General features: G+C 39.5%; 1 protein-coding gene across 2 annotated transcripts in view; it reads right to left on the reverse strand.

The window, feature by feature from the left end:
- VTA1 (vesicle trafficking 1) overlaps positions 1 to 12,558 on the reverse strand; it is a 72,678-nt gene that overhangs the window by 14,645 nt on the left and 45,475 nt on the right. Inside the window, exon 6 of one of the 2 annotated variants that reach the window (XM_068551436.1) lies at positions 5,119 to 5,292. The exons of the other annotated variant lie outside the window; for it this stretch is intronic. Coding sequence (XP_068407537.1) covers positions 5,119 to 5,292 — 174 coding nt within the window. The remainder of the gene's footprint in view (positions 1 to 5,118; positions 5,293 to 12,558) is intronic. 2 annotated transcript variants of the gene reach the window in all.

The raw sequence follows: 12,558 nt of genomic DNA on the forward strand, positions 1-12,558 counted from the left end.
TTGAAGAGATTATACTCAAAAACTTCCCTAACATGGGAAAGGAGATAGTCAGTCAAATCCAGGAAGCGGAGAGAGTACCATATATGATAAACCCAAAGAGAAACATGCCAGACACATATTACTCAAACTATCAAAAATTAAACACAAAGAAAAAATATTAAAAGCAGCAAGAGAAAAGCAACAAATAACATACAAGGGAATCCCCATAAAGTTAACAGCTGATCTTTCAGCAGAAACTCTGCAAGCCAGAAGGGTGTGGCAGGACATATTTAGAGTAAAGAAAGGGAAAAACCTACAACCAAGATTACTCTACCCAGCAAGGATCTCATTCAGATTCGATGGAGAAATTAAAACCTTTACACAAGCAAAAGCTAAGAGAATTCAGCACCACCAAACCAGCTTTACAGCAAATGCTAAAGGAACTTCTCTAGGCAGGAAACACAAGAGAAGGAAAAGACCTACAATAACAAACCCCCCAAAATTAAGAAAATGGTAATAGGAACATAGATATCGGTAATTACCTTAAATTTAGATGGATTAAATGCTCCAACCAAAAGACACAGACTGGCTCAATGGATACAAAAACAAGACCTGTATATATGCTGTCTACAAGAGACCCATTTCAGACCTAGCGAACATACAGACTGAAAGTGAGGGGATGGAAAAAGATATTCCATGCAAATGGAAATCAAAAGAAAGCTGGAGCAGCAATTCTCATATCACACAAAATAGACTTTAAAATAAAGACTATTACAAGAGACAAAGAAGGACACTACATAATGATCAAGGGATCAATCCAAGAAGAAGATATAACAATGGTAAATATTTATGTACCCAACATAGGAGCACCTCAATACATAAGGCAAAAGCTAACAGCCATAAAAGGGGAAATCGAAAGGAACACAATAATAGTAGGGGACTTTAACACCCCACTTTCACCAATGGACAGATCATCCAAAATGAAAATAAATAAGGAAACACAAGCTTTAAATGACACATTAAACAAGATGGACTTAACTGATATTTATAGGACATTCCATCCAAAAACAACAGAATACACTTTCTTCTCAAGTGCTCATGGAACATTCTCCAGGATAGACCATATCTTGGGTCACAAATCAAGCCTTGGTAAATATAAGAAAATTGAAATCGTATCAAGTATCTTTTCCGACCACAATGCTATAAGACTAGATATCAATTACAGGAAAAAATCTGTAAAAAATGCAAACACATGGAGGCTAAACAATACACTACTCAACAACCAAGAGATCACTGAAGAAATCCAAGAGGAAATGAAAAAATACCTAGAAACGAATGACAAAGAAAACACAACCACCCAAAACCTATGGGATGTAGCAAAAGCAGTTCTCAGAGGGAAGTCAAGAGAAATACAATCCTACCTCAAAACAAGAAAAATCTCAAATAAACAACCTAACCTTACAACTAAAGCAATTAGAGAAAGAAGGACAATAAACCCCCAAAGCTAGCAGAAGGAAAGAAATCATAAAGATCAGATCAGAAATAAATAAAAACGAAATGAAGAAAACAATAGCAAAGATCAGTAAAACTAAAAGCTGGTTCTTTGAGAAGATAAACAAAATTGATCAACCATTAGCCAGACTCATCAAGAAAAAAAAGGAGAAGACTCAAATCAACAGAATTAGAAATGAAAAAGGAGAAGTAACCACTGACACTGCAGAAATACAGAGGATCATGAGAGATTACTACAAGCAATTATATGCCAATAAAATGGACAACCTGGAAGAAATAGACAAATTCTTAGAAAAGCGCAACCTTCCAAGACTGAACCAGGAAGAGATAGAAAATATAAACAGACCAATCCCAAGCACTGAAATTGAAACTGTGATTAAAAATCTTCCAACAAACAAAAGCCCAGGACCAGATGGCTTCACAGGTGAATTCTATCAAACATTTAAAGAAGGGCTATCCCCTATGTTTCTCAAACTCTTCCAAAATACAGCAGAGGGAGGAACGCTCCCAAACTCATTCTACGAGGCCACCATCACCCTGATACCAAAACCAGACAAAGATGTCACAAAAAAAAGAAAATTACAGACCAATATCACTGATGAACATAGATGCAAAAATGGAAATAAAAACAAAACTAAACAAATGGGACCTAATGAAATTTAAAAGCTTTTGCACAGCAAAGGAAACCATAAACAAGATAAGAAGACAACCCTCAGAATGGGAGAAAATATTTGCAAATGAAGCAAATGACAAAGGATTAATCTCCAAAATACACACACAGCTCATGCAGCTCAATATCAAAAAAACAATCAACCCAATCCAAAAATGGGCAGAAGTCCTAAACAGACATTTCTCCAAAGAAGATATACAGACTGCCAACAAACACATGAAAGGATGCTCAACATCACTATCATTAGAGAAATGCAAATCAAAACTACAATGAGGTATCACCTCACGCCGGTCAGAATGGCCATCATCAAAAAATCTACAAACAATAAATGCTGGAGAGGGTGTGGAGAAAAGGCACTGTTGGTGGGAATGTAAATACAGCCACTATGGGGAACAGTAAGGAGGTTCCTTTAAAAACTAAAAATAGAACAACCATACAACCCAGCAATCCCACTACTGGGCATATACCCTGAGAAAACCATAATTCAGAAAGAGTCATGTACCACAATGTTCATCGCAGCACTATTTACAATAGCCAGGACATGGAAGCAACCTAAGTGTCCGTCAACAGATGAATGGATAAAGAAGATGTGGCACATATATACAATGGAATATTACTCAGCCATAAAAAGAAACAAAATTGAGTTATTTGTAGTGAGGTGGATGGACCCTGAGTCTGTCATACAGAGTGAGGTGAGAAAGAGAAAAACAAATACTGTATGTTAATACATATATATGGAATCTAAGAAAAAAAAATGGTTCTTATGAACCTAGCGGCAGGAAAGGAATAAAGATGCGGACGTAGAGAACGAACTTGAGGACACAGGGATGGGGAAGGGTAAGCTGGGACGAAGTGAGAGGGTAGCACTGACATGTATACACTACCAAATGTAAAGCAGATAGCTAGTGGGAAGCAGCCTCATAGCACAGGGAGATCACCTAGGTGCTTTGTGACCACCTAGAGGGGTGGGATAGGGAGGGTGGGAGGGAGATGCAAGAGGGAGGGGATATGGGTATGTATATATATATATATATATATATATATATATATATATATACACACACATACAGCTGATTCACTTTGTTATACAGCAGAAACTAACACAACATTGTAAAGCAATTATACTCCAATAAAGATGTTAAAAAAAAAAAAGATAACCAACAAGGACCTACTGTATAGCAAAGGAAACTCTACTCAATATTCTGTAATAAAATATATGGGAAAAGAAAAAAAAAAAAAGGAAAAGGAAGCTAATTTGCTGAACACTGATTTTGTGTTAGGCATAGTAGTCAATTTTCATACTTCCTCCCCTTTAATAATTAAAACAACTATGAGAAGTATGATTAATTTCGTTTTAAAAGAGGGAATAACCTCGGTCGGGAACTGAGTAACAGTTGAGTTTGTGGTTTAGCAAGAAGTAGAAACTAATAACTAATACTATGTGACTCCCAAGTGTATTTTATTCTCACTTCACCCTTCTGTAAGGATGCTTGTGTTGGAGGCTCTTGGCCAGTTTTTAAACTTACTACCAATAGTATAACTTGAGCAGTATTTATCAAAGGCAAATACATCTAAATATGCAGCTGGTTTTGCTTACTTCATTCTACCCTGGAAAAACTGAATATTCCCAAAAGATAATAAAATATTTAAAACAGTGTTCCATGAAATTTTACTTACAAAACTAATGGAAATTGGTCTATTAATTCCATCACATAGACCTGAAAGCAATGAAAAGTCAGGCAGGGTAAAATATACAGAATGATGATACTAAAGAGATCAGTGTTAAAATTATCATGTTCATCAATATGCTTAGAGACAAAAATGTTCGCATTATTTGTAGATGATATGAAGTTGAAAGCTTTAAAATAGGAGGAAATAAACTAATCATAATCGCTGCTACAGTGGTCAAAACAGAAAACTCTTAAATGTTATTCAACTCATGCAAAATAACCTAAATGGTTTGGGTGAACTGAGGCTGAAAATTTGAAAGTCAATGAGGTAATGGTGAATAACAAGCAATAGTAGAAATCAAGGCGCAAAGACAACTTTTATTCTATTAATTAAATATTTTGAAATATATAGGTTACTACCATAGATTACCCTTATGCCGAGATAAAAGTTTAAAAACAATTTTTGGAAAAAAAATTAAAATTAATTAAATTTAAGATTTATTTAAACTATGGTTTTAAATGCCCCTCTATTTGGAAGTATGGGTGATACTCTGTCAACAATACAAGTAAACAAGAGTATCTGCAACTTTCAAAAGTTTACCTTATGACCCTGACTTATTCCTGGAGACTAGTTTTGTCAGATCTTTTTTCTATGAAAACACAGACATACAGTACTAATTTATTCAAAGATAGCAGGCATCACTTCCGTGGTGTATTTTTAGACACGTTTGTAATATTAAAAAAACAAACAAACAAACCCCAAACCCCCTCCTTTCACTTGTCTGTGAATCCACTGCTATTGAGATTCTGTGCCTCAAAGCTTGCTCCTTCATCAATAACACCCATGTTGAGGGCGGAGGCGGGGTCCTAAGGGAATAAGTCAAGAGAAGTGAATCTTGCGATCACAGTGGGAACCTGACAGACACATCCTGTAATAAGCCCCACTCACCTCAGTGCTAGTCTTCAACAGTGAAGGGGGAAGAAAGGGAGGGGAAGAAAAAGAAAACAGCCACACACACGAAAAGCACAGGAACTTTACTTATTAATAAAACATAAGGTCAACAGTAGTCAATTACACATAAATATTTTGTCATTTCTTAAGAAAGTAAAATACGACTAATACTAAAACTTCAACAACGAAAAGGATTTAATTTTTTGGTGGGTTCAAACGGAACTTAAAGATCTTGTCATGCTTTAGGACCGTCATTATGAGGCACACATATGAGAAGAAGTGCAGTTGTTACTTATGAAAGGAGAGGTCAAACTCATGAAGCTTCAATTTCCTACCTGTGCTATGAGGCACTTCTGCTGGGGTATTAGCTGGAGCGTGGGCACCGGGAGGAATCTGTATTCCAGCACAGCTGCTCGATGGCATGCTGCTTGGGTCATACGTTGAAGGCGACGGCTGAGGTGGCTGAGTGGGCACAGAGGCTGTTCCAGCATCTTCATTTTCCTCAACATCTATTATATAATATACACGCAACGTTAAACGAGGTCCGGACAGTCCCTGAGTCACGGGTTGTTGTTTACGGTGGTGCAAAAGTGATAGGAATTCAGTAGAAACCATACTTTGAACTTCGATCTTTTCCCAGGCTAGCGATATGCGGTGTAGTACTCTCTGTGATGCTGGGCAGCTGCGGCCACAGCTCCCAGTCAGCCACGCAATCACAAGGGTAAAAAAACCGACACCCTTACAACCATTTTGTCCTTCACTTTCAGTACACTATTCAGTAAATTACATGAGATATTCAACACTTTATTATAAACTAGGCTTTGTGTTAGATGACTTTGCCCAACTGTGGGCTACTGTAAGTGTTCTGAGCACTTTTAAGGTAGGCTGGGCTAAGCTATGATGTTCAGTAGGGTAGGTGTATTAAATGCATTGTCAAATTATGTTTCCAATTTATAATGGGTTATCAGGATATAACCCCACTGTAAGTCGAGGAAGATCTGTATTTTGAAATAGAAATGCCACATATTCTTATTTTGCTATCCAGACATGACAGACATTTGAATGTAATTCTATTTAATGCAATTGATAAGCAGCTTCTCTTAAAATAATTGCTCTAATTTTTTTCCTTTTCTTAAAACACTTAGTTGTGCCTGGCAGTATGATCAACATTTCTTTAAATTAATACTTTCCAACTCTGTAAAATCTTTGCATATATTATACATATATATATATATATATATATTTTTTTTTTTTTTTCTGGAGCATCAAGTTTATTAACCAGAATTGGAAGAACCAAGGAGTTCTTGGAACAAGAACTATCCCCCTCCCCCACCAACACGGAAGACAGAAGAGTAGGGGAGGGGAGACGTGCCCCAGGAATGACAGTCCAGTCTCTGAAGTTTTCACCCAGGCGGGGGTTGAGGGGCAGACCTGCAGCCACGGTGGCCCCGCTTTCGGTCGCCCAGGCTGCTCCGGACCATCCTCTGAGCTGGCCAGGGTCTTGGATACAATGCTTCTGAAGGCCGTGCAGAGAACACACTATCCTCCACTGGACCGGGCCCCAGGGAGCGCGGCGGCCTGACCTTCCTGCCTCGGTCATCCATGGGGTTCACATGGGCTCACTTTATTATGACGCCTCTTGCGGGGCAGCTTGTAACAAAGATGTTTCAAAATAAAGTTCCAGATTCTCCCAGCCACCCCTTGCTTTTTCTGGCTGTGGCCAGAGAGAGTGGATGAGGACACACTCTCAGGCTGCCCAGTGTGGGAGGACCTTCCAGTGCTGGACACACACAGGGAGCAGCTGGTCCCCTCTGGGGCTCCAATCCTGCTGCTGCTGGAGGTGGATGTCCCAGTGCCACACTGGGGGGCTGGGCTGGGGGTGGCAGTCCTCGACTCCAGGCTGGGTGGGGGACAGGCAGACTCACCGGTCTTCTGCCCTGCCTGCTGGTCTTCCTGCAGCTGCACATTTTTTCTCTCGTAGAGCCACCTGGTTTGCAGGGAGGACACCACAGGGCTTGGAGGAGGCTCAAGTTCACTGCCACTGAGGTCCCCGAAAGACAAGGGCTTCACAGTTATGATGGAGACCCCCACGTTGGGTTTCATGGAGCTCACACTGCCTGTTCCAGTGTCCTGGCTCTGGTCGCAAGTCAAGCCCGCAGTCCTCACCATTGTCACCTCCAGGTCCTCTTCACAGGGTGGCTGGAGTGGCTCCTTCTGGCCCATGTTTAACCAAGCATGCCTCATGAGGTCAGGTAAGGTGCCTCTGTCACTGGGGCTGAGGGCAATCATTTTTTGTAATAGATCCCTTATCTCCAAAGACAGATAAGGTGGGATGGGGTATTGCCCTTGTAGGATTTGCTTCCGCAGCTGCTGTAAGTCTTTTCCCACAAAGGGCCGGGACCCAGTTACCATGGTGTAGAGCACTACTCCCAGGCTCCACACGTCCACCGCAGGGCCGCTGTAGCTCTGCCCCAGGAAGAGTTCCGGGGCAGCATAAGGGGCTGTGCCGCAGATCGTGTCCAGTAGGCCAGTGTCATCACACTTGTTGCTGAGGCCAAAGTCTGTAAGTTTGATATTCATGTTGGAATCAAAGAGGAGGTTCATTGGCTTCAGGTCCCGGTGCACGATGCCCCTCTGGTGGCAGTGCTGCAGGGCGGAGACCAGCTGCTGGAACGGGCCTCGGGCCTGCGCCTCTGTCATACGGCCATGGATCTTCAAATAGCGGGACATTTCCCCCCCACTGAGGTACTCCATCATCAGGAAAATTGTCTCCTCTGTGTCAATCACCCCCAGCAGTTTTACAATATTGGGGTGATTCAGAGCCTTCATACTGCACGCTTCCCGGAAAAGTGCCTGGGCACTTGAGAAGCTCTGACGCCTTTTCTTTATGACCTTCACAGCCACCTGTGTCCCGGTCAGAATGTGCCGGGCCAACTTCACTTTACCGAAGGTGCCTTCACCAATGGTGCGGAGGATCTCGAAGTCATCAATATGAACCTCCTTGCCAGCAGAGTTGGCTGTGAGGCCCTGCATCATGGTGATCTGCTAACTACACTGACTGACAGCACTACCTAGCAACGCTAACTATGCTAACTAACAACGCTAACTGTACTAACAGTGCTAAGTATGCTATCTCTACTAACAACGCTAACTATGCTAACTGTACCAACAGCGCTAACTAGTACTAACTACACTAACTATGCTAATCAAGTATTAACTATACCAACAATACTCACTATGCCAACAGCGCTAACGAGTACTAACTACACTAACTATGCTAATCAAGTATTAACTATACCAACAATACTCACTATGCCAACAGCACTAACTAGTACTAACTACACTAACTATGCTAATAAACTATTAACTATACCAACTGTGCTAACTATACCAACAATACTGACTATGCTAACTGTAGAAAGAACAATGAGGCAAATAAAAAAGAGTAGAGAAATGAGAAACAAAAATCAACAAAATGGCAGAAACAAGGAAAAAACAAGCTAACTGTAGGTCCAAGGCCGTCAGGTCACCAAAAGCAGCTTCCTGGGCTCTAAGGACCAAAAACCTGGGCCCAGCTTTCTCTTTTATAGGGCTTTGTGAAGTACATCACAGTGGTGCACTCTGAGGTCAGAGCAAGAAATGAACGCATCACAGCTGGGGATAAACCACAGTGGTTTTCTCACTTTTTGAGTTCAAGGCCCCTTTACACTTAGGAAAAAGGATCCCAAAGACATTTTTCTTTACGTGTGTTATTAGATATTGGTATTCACTTTGTTATAAATTAAAATCTGTAGGATACTTCAGTGGCCTTTTTATTTCTAGTTTGAAAATGGGTAATAATTTTAAAGAGCTCATAATGTCTACACTTGAAATATTCAATTCCTTTTCCTTAAATTCTGGTCTCAAAATAATGTTACAACTTAACTGACTTCACGATACTACACAAAATGTTCTGTTGCATAAGACACGATAAGGTACATTATGAAAGTCTATGAAGCTGAGAGATTTCCCAGGGAGGTAGGTCATGAGCAGATTTCTCATCAGGAGCCTCGGAGGCCAGATGGCATGGCTCAATGTACTTGAAGTGCTGAAGGAAAGAAACCATCAACCAAGAATCCTATATCTAGCAAAACTTTCCTTCGAAAATGAGGGAGAAATCAAGACATTCCCAGTTAATCAAGAGTTCAGAGAGTTCTTAACCACCAGACCCGCCTGCCACAGGGAGTTCTTCAGGTTGGAGTCAAGGACCCTGCACAGTAACTCAAAGCCTTATGAAGAAATAAAGACCTCTGGTAACAGTAGATAGACGGGCGATGAGAAAAGCTAGTACTATTGTAACTTTGGTTTGTAGCTCCACTTTTTGTTTTCTGTTTAAGAGACCAATATATAATAAAACACACACACATACAAATCATCACCTTGTTTCTAATACTGCCTTTTTTAATTTGGGGGAAAAGTCTGATTGGTCTCTAAAATGAATGTATGTGTCTGACCTCAAGGATTGCATTTGGAAATCATAGTGTCTCTGTCTCCAGTACAAAGGTTAACCAAGGTCGGGTCCCTTGGAATGCAGCAGCTCAATAACAAGCTACAAGATAGATGGATTTGAGGCAAGAGGGACAAGAGCAGTCTTCAAGAAAAGGAGCAGAGGAACACTAGTAACATGTGCACAGAAGTCTCAGAACTGGTATTCCAAATACCACCTTGAATGCTATTACAATAAAAAATACCTGGGAAAAAAATTTTCTTAAAAATAAATTTTCTTTAAACCCATTCTTTAAATTTATGAAAAATGGAGGACATTTTTGGCAAAACATGTCACATTTATGCTCTCCATAAGAACTCTACTTTCTGACAGCTGCCTTTTACTCAATATTTATTGTTTACTAGTTATTAAACGATTACCTGTGTGTTGTTCAACAAATTAATCAACAAAAACAAAGGAACAAATTTCACACTGAGCTGTCTATGTAGAAAGGAGTAATAAGAGAGCCACTTTTGGGAATTTTACTAAGTAAAGTTGTAGATGTACGTATACTTTATATACATATCATTTTCTCCCATATTAGAGAACTCTAACACTAATACATCTGGGAAGGAAAAAACAAACAAACAAACAAAAAACCCCCCAACACTTTTTAAAGATACTGGCAAGTGATCAAAAGCTGGTAGAAATTAAAGTGAAGATGGCCCTTGAGGAAGGAAATCTCACCAGGTAAAGTCTGCTTTCATGTGGTTTTTCACCTGAGGGCACCCAAAAGTCTATGCAAAAGAAAGAGTTGCAGAGAAGTGAGCCTTGAAATGTGTGTACGAACTTCAACTAAATATCTATATGGCCCTGAACTATGCATGCACACTCAGGGAAGATTCTAAGGGGCCTGAAGAAAGCAACAGCCTTAAAGCTGAAAGAAAAGAGGGGCAGTGTTTGAGTTCAGGCAAGTTAACCGTCTGCTAGAACAAGAATCAAGACTTTGCAGAGGAAGATAACTGAATGCAAAGCTACAAGATGTTATCAATAATAAAAATTATTAGAAATATGGGGGCGGGGGGGAGGAAAATGTGACCAGAGTCAGTAGAAAAAGAGAACCTACAGAAATAGACCCCAGCATGACCCAGATACTGAAATTAGCAGAAAATAACTTTAAAGCAGGTACTATAAATACATTCAAGGCCGCAGAGAAAAATGTAGTCATAATGAATGAAAGAAGAAAAATTCACCAGAGAAAAGAAAACTGTAAGAGGGAATAGAAGCAGATGGGACTAACAGAAAACAAATGGCAAAAACAGTAGGCTTAAATATAGTAATAATTACATGAAATGTAAATGGCTAAACACTATTTTGAAGGCTGATTTTGAAAGATTGAAAAATAAAAGACACACTTATGTGCTTTAAGACTCAGATATGTTTAAACTGAAAGGATGAAAATAGATACCATGTAAATATCAAGAGGCAAAAGCTGAAAGTGGCTAATTTCAGTAACAGACAAAACAGAATTCATGTCAAGGAATATTAGCAGAGATATAATTGGATGTTTCATAATGATAAAAAGGTTAGGTCGATTTAAAAAAAAAGCAATTGTAGGGCTTCCCTGGTGGTGCAGTGGTTAACAATCCACCTGCCAATGCAGGGGACACGGGTTCGAGCCCTGGTCCGGGAAGATCCCACACGCCGCGGCGCAACTAAGCCCATGCGCCACAACTACTGAGCCTGCGCTCTAGAGCCCGCGAGCCAAAACTACTGAGCCTGCATGCCACACCTACTGAAGCCCACGCACCTAGAGCCCATGCTCTGCAACAGGAGAAGCCACCACAATAAGAAGCCGGTGCACCGCAATGAGCACCGCAATGAAAAGTAGCCCCCACCTGCCACAATTAGAGAAAGCCCACGTGCAGCAATGAAGACCTAACACAGCCAAAAATAAATAAATATACATATATTAAAAAAAAGCAATTGTAAAGGTGTATGTGCCTAATAAAATAAAGTTTCTAGTGAAAAAAAGCTGACAGGACTAGTAAAATCCCCATAGTTGGAGAATAAAATATCAATTAAAATATTAATTAAAATATACCCTTATATAATTCATATTCACAGAACAGCACATCTAATAAATGCAGAATACATTCTTTTCAAATGCACGTGCAACATTCACAAAGACAGATAATATTTTGGGCCATGAAACAAACCTTAATGAACTTTGAGATGCTGAAATCTTACAAAAAAATGTTCTCTGACCAAAACAGAATTAAATTTAGACAGCTAGAAAAGCCCAAATATTTTAAAATTAAACAGTATACTTCTAAATAATCCATTCCCCAAAAAAGAAAACACAAAGAAAATAGAAGTTATTTTGAATTAAATGACGTCACAATTTGTGGGATGACATTAAATCAGTGCCTAGAAGAAAACTGATAGTTTTAAATGTTTATATTAGAAAAAAAGAGAGGCTTATTTATTTATTTTTTTGGCTACACTGCGAGGCTTGCAGGATCTTAGTTCCCCAACCAGGGATCAAAGCTGGTTTCAATAGCCAAAAGACAGAAACAACCGAAACACCCATCAATGGATGACTGATAACCAAAATGTGGTATACACATACAATAGAATATTATTCAGGCTTTGAAATGAAATTCCAGCACATCCTACAACATGGATGAACCTGCAGGACATTATGCTAAAAGAAATAAGCCAGTCACAAAAGGACAGATACTGTATGATTCCACTGAGATAAGTTACCTAGAGTACTCAATTCACGGAGGCAGAAAAGAGAAAGTTGGTTACCAGGGGCTGGGGGTGGTGGGAGTAAAGGGGAGTTATTGTTTAATGGACACAGAATTTCAGTTTGAGAAGATGAAGATCATTCTGGAGATGGACGGTGGTTACAGGCTAAACAGTCTGAGCGTACTTAATGACAGTCAACTGTACATTTAAATGGTTAAAATTGTAAATTTTATAGTGTATGTCTATTTTACCACAAAAAATGGGTAGAAGATTTAAACAGATACTTCATAAATAAAGATATATAAAAAGCCAATACACGCAGAGCTCAGTATCACAGTCATTGGGAAAATGCAACTTAAATCACAATGTAGAACCCTTACACATGGGTCAGAATGGCTATATTTAAACATACTACTGACAATACCAAGTGTAAGCAAGGATACAGAGCAACAGAAACTAATACACTGCTGATGAGAGTATAAGTGGTACACTAACTTCAGAAAATGGTTTGTGAGTTTCTTAAAAATTAAACAGCAATTCTGCTGTAGCTATTGAC

The sequence above is a fragment of the Eschrichtius robustus genome, chromosome 9 (assembly GCF_028021215.1).
Source record: "Eschrichtius robustus isolate mEscRob2 chromosome 9, mEscRob2.pri, whole genome shotgun sequence".
NCBI classification, from domain to species: domain Eukaryota; kingdom Metazoa; phylum Chordata; class Mammalia; order Artiodactyla; family Eschrichtiidae; genus Eschrichtius; species Eschrichtius robustus.